Below are 15,670 nucleotides of genomic sequence, written 5' to 3' on the forward strand. Positions count from 1 at the left end.
ATAATCTCTGTCTCTCCTGTTTACTATTGTTACGATCTGCAGGTCTGAGAAGTCTTCTAAAACTCAGAAGCGAATTGCAAACATCATTGACTGTCTGTCCTATGAGGTGTTCAGGTACACAGTGAGAGGCCTATATGAAAACCACAAGTTCATCTTCACACTCTTGATGGCTCTTAAGATTGACTTACAGAATAACAAAATAAAGCATGACAAATTTCAGATACTTATCAAAGGTAAGATAATCATCACTGTAGGGGAAAGTGTGATCCACCTTTTTTTAATTATGGCATCTTCTAACATGATGACTTCTCTAAATATGCAAATAGGTGGCGCAGCTCTTGACCTGAAGACCTGCCCCACAAAGCCATTTAGTTGGATCCTGGATATGATATGGCTAAATGTAGTGGAACTTGGCAAATTGCCACAGTTCACTAACATCATAACCCAGGTGAGAAAAGGTTTCATGGATCATACATCTGGCCATGGCACCTATATGCCAATTTTCCAGTTTCCTCTGCTCTCTAGCACACCTGCCCTTATCAAACAGTAAGGGCTGGTGAGTTCCATCAAGTGTGTTCATAACACAATGAGTATGTTACTAACTCTTTTTGTTGTGTTATTGATTATTTTTTTTCACCGCTGGGGGCCAATAAACTGATGCCAATGACAGCGATGTGTATGGTAAAGTTACAGTAGATGGGATGCCATGATGTTATGGATTCACATGTACAGGAAATAAACATTTATAACACAGACATAGTACTTAAGCTCTTAAGTAAGTAAGTATTCTCGTATTTACCTAGCTCAGTTAGTGTGATGAAAATCGTTTGATGAGTATTCATCATCGAGCATTAGTTAACAACCAGTTCCGACCCGGCCGCAATGACTGGTAGTTTGAACCGCTGTCATCGGCTATACTATGTACTGCTTTCTACTTGTAGGACTATAGTATACTTTCTAGTCAACCAATTTGTTTCCCATTCAGTAAGATTTACCCCAATTTACCAGTGCTTACAGTGATCGGTTAAAGCTAGTTTTTTTATGGCTAGTTGACAAAAGTCTTTTTTAACAGTGCTGCAGCATACAGTCAGTCCCTTCCAGTCAGATGCTCTCTACATTGTTTTTACTTTGATACGTATAATGGCAGGAAAAACAGGTCCTTAAAGTTGCTATTTATTATATTATATATATTATATTTAATTGTCTATGCACATTGTAAAGCACTTTGTGACCCTGTCTGTGAAAAGCGCTGTATAAATACATTTTACTTACTTACTATTGACATATTTTGTAGGTATCTCAACATGGAAAACTCTGGAAAGCATGGCTCAATCTTGATGCCCCAGAGGAAGGTGTCATCCCTGATGGATACAACTCCCTTGATGTCTTCCTTAAACTTTTGCTAATAAGGTTGGATCCTGCTGCCAGTCATGTTGCTTATGTGGTCAAATACACAATATGATGTTTAATACAATATTCTTACACACTATTTCTTTCGCAGGTCTTGGTGCCCAGACCGTACCTTGTCTCAGGCCAGGAAGTATGTAGGAAAATCTTTGGGCATGAGGTTTGCTGAGCCGATCATCTTGAACCTTCAAAGCACATGGGAGGAGAGTGACCCTCGCACCCCACTAATTTGCTTCCTTTCTATGGGCTCAGATCCTACTGACCAAATTGAAGCACTTTCTAAGAAACTTGAACTTGGTGAGCTTTACTGCCATATTAAACTTACAGCTTGTATAAGCTTCTCATCTTAACCTTAACGAATTGTACATCCGCTGCATTTCATGATCTCACTACATTGTGCTGTGTCTTATAGAATGTAGAGCTATATCCATGGGGCAAGGACAGGTGCATGCAAGGAAGCTTGTTCAGACATCAATGACGCATGTATGTATATATGTATAAGATAAGGAAGTACAGTAGTACGGTACGTTGTATGAATGAGTACATTAAAGTGATGGCCTACCATTTCACCTGATCTGTTGTCTCTGTATCTGGATATGTATAGGGAGGCTGGGTCCTTCTGCAAAATTGTCACCTGGGCCTGGAGTTTATGGATGAGTTGCTAGACACTATCACAACTGCAGAGACCATGCATGATACTTTCAGGGTGTGGATCACCACAGAACCACACGATCAGTTCTCCATCACACTTCTACAGGTGACCCTTTCAAAAGCTATTATGTAAAGCATTATAAAAGTATTAGTTCATTTATAACTTTACTTCCTGACCTATACAGTACACAAGCTTAAATCAATGCCACCCCTTTTCCTCTAGTCCTCCATCAAGTTTACCAACGATCCACCCCAGGGAGTGCGTGCTGGCTTGAAACGAACATTTGCAGGAATTTCACAGAACCAGCTGAAGTCAGCAACCTGCCCATGTGGAAGCCCATGCTGTACAGTGTGGCCTTTCTCCACACTGCTGTGCAGGTACTGTCCATTCCAAGGTCATGGATTAGGTAGAGGAACTTTATTTAGAGGAGTCAATGAAAAAAAAAAAAAAAAAAGTAGTACAGTTCAGACTAGACGCAAAGCTAATATAAAAATAATCTTGACATAGACTTCATTTGATGAATTTTAGTTTTTCATGTTATATAAATTTAGGGTGTCATGAAAAATGCTATTCAATATTGCACACATTCCCAAAAAATGAAGGAGATATAATGAATATATGGAAATTAGACTTTCAGAGTGACTATATGATGAATGAAAATAGTAAATTCTAGTCAAATGTCACCCTTGTCAAAATATTTTGTGTGACTATCTGGTGTATTTGTTTGGTGCTCATCACTTGTCATAATAGGGAAGTCAATCTGATAGTCTAATATGTTTGAGTCATTAATGTTTTTAAACGGCAATGTGCGCTTAACTATTCACAATAGTAAATTATTTGAACAACATATTATAGAATGTACTTGTGTTCTTGATTTTTTTTTTTTTCCAAGACAGTTAGGGATATATGTTATTTATGTATGTTTTTCTTTTGTACGATTTGAAGCTCATTCACTTGATTTTATTTATAATCATGAGTCGTATTGCTTTCTTTTGAGGAACGACGCAAATTTGGACCATTGGGTTGGAACATACCATATGAGTTCAACTCTGCTGATTTCACTGCAAGTGTTGAATTCGTTGAGAGACACTTGGATGATTGCGGCCCCAGGAAGGTTAGAATTCTGCAACAGCGGTCTAACTTTTTTTTCTTTTTTTTTAAACTTCTTACCTAACATAATTTTGTGCTTTCCCACAGGATGTGTCCTGGATAACTGTGCGATACATGCTAGCTGAGGTGCAATATGGAGGAAGGGTTACAGATGACTATGACAAACGCCTACTCAATTGTTTCTCACGTGTAATAATTCCATTTTTGTGTTCCTTTATTCATCCATCTCCTTGATCAATAATTTCATTGAATCTGTTACATGATAGTGGGTGTTTTTCATTGCAGGTGTGGTTCAGTAAGAAGATGTTTGACCCCTCATTCTGCTTCTACACAGGTTACAAAATTCCAGTGTGCAAGACAGTAGAAGAGTACATGGAATGTATTCAGAGCTTGCCCACTGTGGATTCGCCCCAGGCGTTGGGGCTGCATCCTAATGCTGATATCACGTAAGGAAACGTTACCCAAAAACTATTATCAAAGCCACTCTTACTACGGAGTCTCTTAAACAATTAGTGACAAAGATACTGTGCTTATATTGTGTTATTATAATGTGAAATTGTATTGCTAACATAGCTTTTATGCTTACATGTTCAATGTTGACCAGGTATCAGACGAACACATCTGCTGAAGTTCTCGACACAATCACGAATATCCAGCCCAAGGAAAGCGCAGGGGCATCAGGAGTGACTCGGGAGTCTATTGTTCACAACATGGCGCAGGACATGTTGGGGAAACTGCCCCCTAATTATGTGCCACATGAGGTTAGGTTGTCTGGTAAATAGGATTTTAGTCACCACTTTTTTCCAACAACTAAAATCTAAATTCTGCAATTTTTGTGGGTTTAAGGTCAAAGCCAGGCTGTTGAAGATGGGAGCTCTGAACCCAATGAACATATTCCTACGTCAGGAGGTGGATCGGATGCAAAGGATCATCAGTGTGATGCGCACTAGTCTGACTGACCTAAATTTGGCCATTGATGGTACAATCATAATGAGCGAGGTCAGATCACTAATTCACCCATTGCTCATTCTGAAACACCAGCGCTTTACTGTTTTTCTCAAAATACTCACACATGAATTACATTTCTTTCCACAATTAATATTCACTGAATATTTGCATATTGCAATACTGAAACATGTTGTTTTTTTTATGTAATAAAGTGTGAAAATAATTTTTATTTCTGAAATCCCATATGATGATTTAATTGTTTTTAATTGCCATGAGGGTGTAAAGTCCTGTGACACTTCTGATCTGTACTTGACTCCTAGAACCTCCGTGATGCCCTGGACAATATTTTTGATGCCCGTGTGCCAAACCTGTGGAAGAAAATCTCCTGGGAGTCTTCCACACTGGGCTTTTGGTTCACAGAGCTTCTGGAGAGAAACAAACAGTTCCGCAGTTGGGTGTTTGAAGGAAGACCCAAAACCTTTTGGATGACTGGCTTCTTCAACCCCCAGGGTGAGTAACAGGTTTTTGAAAAGTAAGGCATTATTAGAGTTGTCTCACACCAATAAATATAATGAACACAAGGCTTGTTGTATTAATGCTGAAGTCACTGTAGTTTTGAGCATAAAGGAACATAAATGAATCCCAACAGATTCAATCCGGTTGATTGAGACACACTGAGTTTGACGGTGTGGTAAGTTGTGCTAAATGAAGACCTTCAGCCAATTAGGTTAAATTGATATCAGACTTATGCTAATAATGTCTTTACTGGGGTATGTTTCCAGGGTTCCTAACAGCTATGAGACAAGAAGTAACAAGGGCAAACAAAGGCTGGGCTCTGGACACTGTTACCCTGACCAACAAAGTACTGAAGCAGGCACAGGAGGAGATCACAGCCTCACCTACAGTCAGTCAAAAAGCATGGAGACACTAGCAATATATCTGATCTCAAATTCAGCTTACACTTACATTTATGATAAACTTGGTTGGACATTACAATAACCATGACAGTATTTTCTGCTGAGCAATTGATGTTTATTCTTTTAGGAAACATGCATTTTTCTGTCACTGACTTCCTTTCCTCAACAGGAGGGAGTTTATGTTTATGGTCTGTACCTGGATGGTGCTGGCTGGGACAGGAAGAACACTTATCTCATTGAGTCCTCACCCAAAGTGCTGTTCACCCCCTTGCCTGTCATCCACATGTTTGCCGTCAACTCCACTGCCCCCGTGGATCCTAAGCTCTATGTCTGCCCTGTCTACAAGAAACCAAGGCGCACAGACCTGAATTACATCACAGCAGTGGTGTTGCCTACCATTCAGTCACCAGACCACTGGATCTTGCGTGGGGTTGCCCTGCTCTGCGACATCAAATGAAAGATAGCTGCATGTCTTTATTATTATGTCATATTGCTTAAAGGGCAAATAAATGTATTTTTAATGTCAAATGGATGTCAATACTTAGATAGCTACTTGCTTAAGATACCTACTAGTTATAATGCAGTGATAAACAAATGCCATACCATTTATGTATGTTCTAGTAGTTGACAAATCATTCCAGTTAGTAATCAGGTTTTCTTTTGCTCTTTTATGCATTTAATTCAAAGTGACACCAGTGTATTGGTCAGATAGCATGAGTGACATATCAATTGTTGCAGTTAAATTACATGTTTATTGAATAACTGATCACAACCACACTGCTGGAATACTTAAAGTATGAATGCTCTTGGTACATGTAGTCATTTATACATTTTCTATTGAGTTCTTTTCTATCTGACATAAAAGGCTTGACAACGGTATTGGACAAGTATGACTAAAAAGTGAGCTCTCAACACTATAAAACGGGAGGGACCCTGTTAACCTGAAGCAAAGGAGACCGCTAAGTTGACTTAGTGAAGAAGAGCGCAGGTCTGAGGAGTTATCCTTCTCTTCCATGGAGAAGACGGCTCTCCCTTCTTCAGGTTAGATGAAATGGCTGGTTGTACAGCGATCTCTCAGGATCCAGAATGTGTGGCAATGAACACAAAACGGTCTGTGACTCATCCAGCAAGGTAAAGAACTGCTAAAACTGCTTAAAAGTACAAATGTTTGACTGGATGGATTGAACATGCAACCCTCTGGTTATCAAGCCAAGTCCCTACGGACTGAGCTACTGCTGCACATCAAAAAAGATTATTACAAAAGATATTGACTTTAAAACTGTTCACAATCTCCCCTTTAGTAAAGTTCTAAAAAGCAATAACATGTAACAAATGTCTGCACTACAGTCTGTAATCTTTGAAAAACCCTTTTTACAAATATAACATGGCAAAGAGGAAGAGACTCAGTAGCACTCACTAATATGGGGTCTAATGTTAGAGTTAAGCATTTATTAGACAGTTAAGGTTAAGATGAGTAACAGGAAGTGAATGTTGCAATGAATGCAAAACTAAACTATTAACATGTGTGCCAGTGCATGTTATGCATATGTGTGTAAAGCAAGGAAGGGAGTGCTTTTTGAGTGACATGTCCTTTTTCCCAAAGTGAACACTGGGACGAAGACGAGCAACTGGCGCCAGCCATCAAAATCCCCTCCCACCCTCTAAGTGATCCCCAATTATGTCAATGGGGGGAAATAGTGTCCCTTTGAAAAGCGTTCTTAATCAAACCCAATTAATTCCGCTCTTTTCCCTTATTATTTCCACCATGGACCACGTCCCGCTACTCAGCCTGTTAACTAGAGCCTGTACCCCAGCGAAGGTCACGCTTGGCCAAGCAAAATAACATCATAATGTGCGTAATTAATCACTAGTTCTGAGTGTGTCTCAAGCAAATTCTGGGTGACGCTACATTAAGTCTTTCTGACAAAGGTGTGGTGAGAAAGGTTATCACAAAATATAGCACAGTCTAACACTTTTAATCTACATCCTTTCCCTTGATTTATTATGCCAAACTGCAGAGGCATATAAATGGTATGAATATTTAGCAATTGCTTTACCTAAACTAAAGGTAGCAATTAGGAGCTAGGCAGTGAGAGAAATAACTTTGTCTGATAAATTATGTCCTATCCTGGGCAATTATTTTCCTAGTGCAAAGGTCCTGAGGCCTATATATTATTTGGTAAACCTTGGTATCATTAATTTTTTATTATGATCCTATCTTGCTGACAAGTCTTACACAATGGATATGTATGGACAGGAAGCAAGTTTTATACTCACTAAGACTTGATAACAAAAATATATATTTTTCAATAATATTTTTTTTTCATTTCTTTTTTGTAAAGGTACTACTTTCCCAACAGTTTCTCTTATTGTCCCTCCTGCCTCTGGTAGCGCTATTCGTGCCCTGATGCATACGTTATCAAATCAAATAAACCTAACACTGCACACAGAATAGTTTTTCATTTTGACCTCTTCCCCTTAGGGAATCTTTGCACACCATTGTTCCTTTGAAATATAATGGACCTTGAACACCTCTGTTTTAGTATCTAACAATTTTATACTCCAACCTCTAAATCTACTTTACTATAGATAAAAGCTGTGACGCATCTGACAGAAGCATATTGATTTCAACATAAAAACAACTGTTCTGTCACAAAAATATATTAAATATTATATTATATATTAATATATTGTTGCAATGTTCTCGGATGCAAAATAGACCTTCCTTACAATCCTCCATCCAAAAATAAATCGGAGCCCCTAAACCAAACACGCTACTGGAGGGCAATTAGAACTTGAGCCCTTGTGGCCTCTGCAGTCTAGCAGGCGGGGCCTCCTGACACCCCTTGTTGGGCCTGATGGAGTGGAGCTTCATCTGTCTAACGGCCTGGCAAAGCTCCACAGGCCTCCATCAGGCCAGCTTGCTCTGTCACAGCTTACATGGTCTATTGTACACCAGCACTCATTAATGGCACTAAGTCATGTAGGTGGCTCACTAATGCATGTGTAGAAAGAAAAACAAAATCCACAATCAAAGTGCTTCTACAGTGGTGCTACTGTAACTTTATTCTGTGTTTTGCACATGGAAAATGAAAGTCACATTCTAAAAAATTGAAAGGACTAGAAATTAGTTGTAATAATTTTAAAAACTGATGAAAAACTAATAAACCTCCCTAACACATGTATAAATGTGTCTTCTAGTAATAAGACATTCTTTTTTATTTCTTTGGCTTTTAGTCCACTGTTAACAGGGATTGCAATATAAACATCAACCTATAAAACTGACAGTGTGTATGCTGTCATTTCTAAAGGCCATGATATACAGATGTTTTAGTGATGTAAATGATAACTCTTCCTTACACTTCATCATGGTGTCCATTTCCCTCAAAGCAATGCCACAGTATCACTTTAGGTAGGTAATGTCTTTCAAGAGCCAGAGAGAAAATTATTATAGGAAAATGTACTCTGCTAGCCCAGTGCCCTTTTGCATCATTTTAATGCACGCACACACACACCAAATAGCATACAGTATAAAACACACAAGCAATTTTATCATGGCAGTGGTCAGTGTAACGTAATTTCCTTTCTAGTTATTGTCCAACAGTTACATAAAACTGCTTCTTCCAAGAGTAAGAGGCTGCCAGCACCCATTCACTTTCCCACTCTTGACACACCTGTCTTTAGTGAATGCTTTGTCAAAAATGCAATGAAGAGCAATATTTACCAATAAGGTTAATATTAAGACAGGGCGTAATGAAAAATAAAAAAAACATTGATATGTTGTGCCTTATCTGTAAATTGGAAATAATATAAATGGTCAAGTTTGAGGGGAGTGGTAAAGTTAATCAGGTCTTGAAAAGGTATTTCAGGGGCATCTGAGCGTATTCTGTCTATGGCTGAGAATCCGGGGTTAATCGCTTTAAAAGCAGTAATTAGGTGTTAAGAGGTATGCTTGTCTGTTTAAATTAGCCTCTGAGCCAGATTACGCTCTGTGACTTCCGATAACCTCTCCCATCAGGGCTCAATGCTCTCCAAAAGGCCTGTTTAATGATTAAAATAAGACACACACATCACTTTTAAACCTAATCAAACTTAGATTTAAGTGGGAGAAGTGGCTTTAAAATACACATTTGTGCCCACTTACAAAGGACCTGAAAATATACTAGAAAATGCTTGACAGTATGTACAAATACCAAGAGAAAACCCAACCAAACAAACACACAAGGAGAAAAACCTCCTTAAACACATTTGTAGAATGTATACAAAAAATGTCTAGTTTTAAAGATCTAGATACCAGCAAATGCCCAAAGCACAGCACAGTGTTTGTTAAACCTCATAAAGATATTATGACTTTAGGGTAGCAGGAAAAACCTACACCCAGGTACGTGTAGAGAGAGTTAGGGTCAATATTTCATTTTTTTTTTTTTTATATTTTATTTCCACAAAAAAGGAAACCCCTAAATTAGGGACCACAAATGTTGCTACTACTGACCACATGGCTCTGCTTAGCCTCTCATGTATTACAGTTTGTCAGCACGGTCTGCACAATTTATCAGAAATTTAAATTTATGTTGAGGATTTTCTCTAAACAACAGTCTATTAACAAACCTTTTGAGCTAAACCAAAATAAATGACCCCCAGAGATTTGCTAATTTTAAGATTTTTAAAGTCTTTTTTTTTTAAGAAGTTTATTTTCAGAGTTGCATAATAGCGTCAGTGAAAAAAATTTCTGACTCCTTTGGTGTCATGTATCCTCGCCATGGGTACATGAAACAAACAGTGGAAAAGCAGTTTGTAAACATTCACGGGAGCAGCTCAAAAGTCCTTCTACAGTGCCACATCACATGTGCTGCCAGGTTTTATCCATTGACTGAATGTGCTCTTTGGCCTTCATCCTAAGTGCTGCGATGCTTGAACTTCTGTCTTCCTCCATCGGGTATTTATCGTTGAAGCTTAGTGGGCACTGGTAGGGAGGAGGGCCCATTGGCTGCATACCTTGGATCATGCCAGGTGGGGTGTTGAGGAAGCTGTGGCTTGGATAGGCAGGCTGCAGACCCTGTGGTGAACCCATAAACCCTGGGATGGTATGCATGGCTGTGGCACTGGAGATGGGCGAGGTCAGCCAGGGATCTAGTGGCATCGGGTTTCCCACTGGCCCCACGCTAGGTGGCATCGGAGGACGATTGAAGGATAGCATGGGGGAATCATGGAGCTTCATGGTGCTAGTGTCCATCTTTTCTTGTCGTCTCCATTTGGCCCTTCGGTTCTGGAACCACACCTGGACAAAGAAAATGAAATAAGATGAGATGGTGCAGCGAGGCACTGAGACACAAAAATCATTGATCAGAAAAATACAAGATCTTTCACAGATTGTGCTATATACCTTCTAATACTACCGCTAGGTGATATAGAAGTTGAACAGATTCAAATTAACTTTGGCATCCACAAACATTTAGATAACATTTAGATAAAACTAGTAAAACAGATTTGAAGGTTGAAAAAGTGGTTTTAAGAGAAGTGTTCTATGTTCAACTTTATTTGTCAACTTATTTGTGGATTAACTGTTTCTGCTGCTGGGTGAAAAATTAAGTATGGGGAAATTTGATGATAACGTGATGAATAAATTGTGGTTTATTGAATTATAAATGATTCAGCAGTTTAGGCCTCATTAGCCATAAATTAATGTTAATGCTGCAGTTCTCTGCTCAGTATAGCACGGGCCGTGTAACCAATACCATTACCATGTCTGTGTACCAACACCATAGTATACCATTAGGATATCACATAGTCCTTACCTGAACTCGAACCTCAGGCAAGTTAACCTTCATTGCCAACTCTTCACGGCTATAGACGTCTGGGTAGTGGGACTTCTCGAAGGCTCGTTCCAGCTCATGAAGCTGATAGGTGGTGAATGTGGTACGATTTCTTCTGTGTTTCTTTTTAGTGTGGTCTTCCTCTGTAATGGCCTCTGGAGACCCCTCAGCAACATCCATTTCCTTCTGCAGGTTGCTCATTTCTTCATCACACTTGTCACCAGAGAAAAGGTCCGATTCTAAAATGAAGGACAGGAAACTTATAGTAAGAATTGTAAGATGCAAGAAAATTTATATCCATTTAACACCTTTCAGAATTGATTTACTGTAACAGTTGTAACAACCAACTGTGTGTAACTGGTATTATGCAGTAAGCAGTCCTTAGTTTGGCAACAGACCATTTTGAAAAATCTTATTTGGCCAAATCTCATTAAAGCCAAGGACGTAAGGATAGAGGAAGTTGGAGATAAAAGAGCAATAAAGGAGGGGTAGGACTACTGTACATTTAAACCCACAAAAGCAAACGTCTCAGGCAAGGAGTCTACCATTTTAGGGACAATCATTTTTGTGCACTATAACTTTAAAGTGGAGTAATAACATGGCATTTGAGTGAATCTTTGGGAGTTTACACATCAAAGCTTCTTTTGGTTTTCCAAAGATAACTTGCTGCATTATTTATTTATAGTAAATAATTCAAAAGTTTTGACACCTCAAGATAAGTAAAGCATTTCTCAGAGCAGCGATTCATAAAGTAAAACCTTACAGTAAGTGTTTTTTATGAACAAACCAAGTCAGAGTAATATGTATGTGTTTGACTTTCCAAAAGTCACTCCCCACATTACTTACTCGCCATGTCACCCTTTTTCAACCAGAAATGTAATAACCAGTGTTAGCAATATCTGGCCATCTAAACGTTGTTGCATGAACATAGCTCACATTCCACCAGCCTCTTATTTTTATTACATCAACGATGTCACCAGAAGGAAACACCTCCAAATATGTGATTGTTGACCATTCCAAATACATGTAACATTTTAACCTAAAGCCTCAAAAAGTGAAAATCGTAACCCTTCTACTCATGATAAAACAGCTTAATGACTGATGCCCTTTATTGAGTTGAGGACTTAAACACCAGGAGTTTGGCAAGTCCAAATGACATCACATCTTTCACTGAAGTCTCTCTCTCTCTTCCAGTAATCCCATAGGAACAGATGCTACCAGCGAGTCCCCGCCTCCTCTAATCTAACAATGGACTTTAGTTGGCTTCTGCACAAGCCAAGTAAACAGTCATAGTCCAGATTGTCACTGCCATTATGTTTTTCCATATTTCAACCATCCCATTTAAACTGTGTTATTATTGACCGTAATGTGGTGAACTCTAGATTAAATCTAGATGTAACTCTTGATGATTTTTTGCCACAAAGTTTCAGGCTTTGACATACAATTATATCTGTACAAGTTACAGGCATTAAACACTCTCATAGTTTGCCATATCTGTCATGGAGCAATCCATTAAAAAAAAACATTTAAAAAACAAAAAAAGTTATTTTAATATCTAAATTGAAGTGGAAATCTTGCAGATAGATCTTAGGGTTTAAAAAAATCCCCCAAGGCTTATATTAAAAAAAAGTATCAACATTTTCAAAGAAACGGAAATCACCAATTTCCCAACACAGTAATCTGTGTCCATTCATTCGTACTCCTCCATTGGTCAGACCTTCTCTGTCATAGCTCACCCATTGGCTTTAGTATGTTGTGGCTACTGTATGTTCACATACGTTGTAGCTATGTCAGTATAGCATTCATATTTTCAGCTATTAAGCATAGACACATAGAATTATTGTGTCCGTTGATTATTAAAAAACGCAGTTTTCAGGTGTACACATGACGCATAAATCTTTTATGTTGACAGAGTAACAGCTGGCTACTGATTTTACAGTACTCCAACAGTTTTGTTTTTAGCTTTTTGCAAGGTCTGTTAAGTGGTCATTTTGTTGATTTTTTAAAATACTAAAACGGCTTCATGTCTATAACTTATTTCAAAGAATATTGCATTAGATAACTGCATACAGCAGGTTAAAATGTTCATAACCTTTGAAAGGTCATGTCTGTCACAGGCTTTAGTAGGATTGTTTAGCAGTAGAAGTTGTAAAACAGAAGTGAATGAAAACTGAAGTATGTACCAAGCAACATTCAAGTTTAATTAACTTTACAGTAGGTAGTGATGACTGTCAACAGGCTAATTTCACTAGCTTCTTAACCTCTTATTTCCAGCCAGACCCACCAGTATGAAACCTGTTGTGTAGACAAGCATTGCTCTGATTCACAGAACATTATTTTAAAGTATATAAAGTATGAAATATTCCTACATTTGATTGATTCATTAAGATAGCATACAAAATACCAGGGCCCTGGCACTAAAACACCTGAAGTAATGTAACCGATTTTCATATTTGTAGCTGCATGTGTCAAAAGAAAAGAAAGTCCTGTTACAGGAAAATGTGTGTAAATGATGCAGAAGACATTTATTTCTTTTTGATTTATAGTAAAGGTGAAGCCATAATAAAATTACTCAGATTACACTTCATATGGATTAAGTAAAATTTTAGAGCAAGCAGACTCTGATATTGTCAGATATTGTGAGCGGGTTTTCTCTAACTTTAAAGCACAAGTTACATTTAAGGGGAAAATCAGGATTCAGCAGCTAAGCTGGGACACTCATGAGCAAAGTTAAAATGATTTAGGTCACTAAGAGCCGGTTGTTATTATTTCATCTTTCTGAAAAATTACTGGTTGTATCTTCATATATGAAGCACACAAATATAAATGCACTTACATATAGTACTATGCTCCCCCTTTTCCACTCACACAACTGCAATTATTGTTCATTTTGCAAATTGGGGGCTTAAGTACAAGGTATATTTAAATACATACATTCAAGACATCCAAATAACTCATGAGAGTGGTTGCTAAAAGTTGATGTTCTTTATGGAAGGGTGCTAGTCCAATACATTGGAAAAATGTGTGGTATTGGGTTTTAAACCGGACATAGAAGGCTCTGACAAACAGTACAGCACTACTTCCACTTGCTGTACAGTTGAAGTAAAAATCCCCATTATCATCCTGAAGAAATGTATTACAGTTTATGTGGCATTGTTTCCTTTCTGAAGAGACTCACCATGGTAGGAAGAATGTTGGGAACTATCACCCAGTTCTGGAAGGTGTCCATAGGGGTGTGACGGGACCTGCTTCTCAGGGTGTTGTGGGTTTTCTCCGTTGACTTGCTGCCTGTCATCCTCGCCTATCGAATGGAGTAAAGGGTCCTGGTCTTTAGTGAATCCCAGTATGACATCAATACTGTGGACCCTGCCTCCACCGCTTGACCCAGCACCTTTTGCCATGTCATAGTTGTCAAGACAACTATCGTCCACTATTCCCAGGGTATCCATTGACAAATGCATACGAGCCTTTTGAGACACTTTCTCTCTTCTTTGTCAGAAAAAAGCAAAATGCTACCAAGTAAGACAAGCAGACCAGTTGTTGTACAGAGCTCTTGTTCTGGTTCACGTGCAATGGAGGAGATTTATGTGAAGCGTGAGGGCCGTATCCTTCAAGGATCACTTCAGTGAGGCTCAATGTATAGTTTACGTTAAAGCAGAACAAAGTCACATCTAAATGAGAGAAAAGAAACAAGACATAACAAATACAGTAAAGCTGTGCAAAAAATAGTAGTGGATATTAGACATGTCAATGTGATATCAGCATTAGCAAGCAGGCTCCCTTGTTTAGATAAAATACTTTAAATAGTGAGTCTGAATATTTTTTTCTACCACAAGAACCTTTACCAAGTTATGCTGTGTTGAATGGATAAACAGTCATGTGTTGTTGACTGCACGCAAAAAAATGAAGAATTCCAAAGTGAATCGTGAAGAATGTGTTTATGTGTTTGTAGTGTCTGGAAAAAGTAATCAAATTCTCTCTTAGGTCTGATTCCAATCAGTTTTGTACTTGTATGTTCAAACTTAAGAGTTTGAAACATTTTTACATAGGTCTACCCAATGACATTTGAAAACGTCTTGACAGGCACCCAAAAGCAAGCTGCACTTGGATAATATTATCATCTCTTTCTTGAATACAAATGAGCATTATGGAAACTCATGCATCAATAAACAGAATTGACACAATTGCACAGTAAAGAAGTACGTAAAGTAATCTTACCTTCTTTCAGATTCCTACCACAGATTCCTACTACTACATGGTGTCTCTCTGTAGTCCATAAGAAGACGAATAACACTGACAATATCTACTGTAGGCACTTGTTACTCCCAGTTAAGTCCTTGAAATCCCCTGCACACAAGTGAGCAAGGACCTACCGTTGGAGTCCTGTGCAACAAGCACATGTAATCTCTTTCTCTCCTGACAAAACTCTCCTTAACCACACAAGACACCAAAGCTTGCGGGGGAATGGTAGTAAACCAAAGGGTTTAAGAGGTTTATTAATTGGAATCCTTCCCCTTTAAGAATGACTGACAGTTGTTTTCTGGTCAAGTAATTGCTCCAAATGTGTCCTGCATTCAGACCACAGAGGGAGGCCATTGCTAATGAAGCCTCAACAAAACTTTCTTTCAAAAAATCTATTGTCTGAAAGATAATAGCTTGTACTGAGAGTTTTCGCTAATCCTTTCATTATAGACAATGTAAGGGAGAAAAGACACAGAGATGGACTTTTAAGTTGAATGGCTACACACTGTATTCAAAAAATAGTTTCATTCAAGTAGGCACTTAACTCTTTATGAGCATCATTGCTTAGGAATAGCTGGCTT

At 38.4% G+C, this 15,670-nt stretch overlaps 2 protein-coding genes across 2 annotated transcripts in view; one reads left to right on the forward strand and one right to left on the reverse strand.

Moving 5' to 3' along the window:
* Positions 1-5,562, forward strand: part of LOC116045344 (dynein heavy chain 8, axonemal-like) — a 44,420-nt gene extending 38,858 nt beyond the window's left edge. Inside the window, 16 exon segments of the mRNA XM_036004801.1 lie at positions 43-233; positions 327-448; positions 1,295-1,410; positions 1,502-1,704; positions 1,820-1,890; positions 2,012-2,164; positions 2,282-2,363; positions 2,366-2,436; positions 3,057-3,173; positions 3,257-3,358; positions 3,455-3,615; positions 3,774-3,930; positions 4,016-4,168; positions 4,438-4,627; positions 4,900-5,021; positions 5,204-5,562. Coding sequence (XP_035860694.1) covers positions 43-233; positions 327-448; positions 1,295-1,410; positions 1,502-1,704; positions 1,820-1,890; positions 2,012-2,164; positions 2,282-2,363; positions 2,366-2,436; positions 3,057-3,173; positions 3,257-3,358; positions 3,455-3,615; positions 3,774-3,930; positions 4,016-4,168; positions 4,438-4,627; positions 4,900-5,021; positions 5,204-5,491 — 2,299 coding nt within the window. The 3' untranslated portion in view covers positions 5,492-5,562.
* Positions 5,563-8,065: 2,503 nt separating this feature from the next.
* Positions 8,066-15,335, reverse strand: LOC116045900 (retinal homeobox protein Rx2-like). Its single transcript, XM_031293891.2, has 4 exons — positions 15,066-15,335; positions 14,026-14,518; positions 10,830-11,086; positions 8,066-10,312 (listed from the first exon to the last, which is right to left on the reverse strand). The coding sequence occupies exons 2-4, from the start codon at positions 14,306-14,308 to the stop codon at positions 9,875-9,877; spliced, it is 978 nt and encodes a 325-aa protein (XP_031149751.1). The 5' UTR covers positions 14,309-14,518; positions 15,066-15,335; the 3' UTR covers positions 8,066-9,874.
* Positions 15,336-15,670: the final 335 nt, after the last annotated feature.

This window comes from Sander lucioperca, chromosome 9 (genome assembly GCF_008315115.2).
Source record: "Sander lucioperca isolate FBNREF2018 chromosome 9, SLUC_FBN_1.2, whole genome shotgun sequence".
Taxonomy (NCBI): Eukaryota; Metazoa; Chordata; class Actinopteri; order Perciformes; family Percidae; genus Sander; species Sander lucioperca.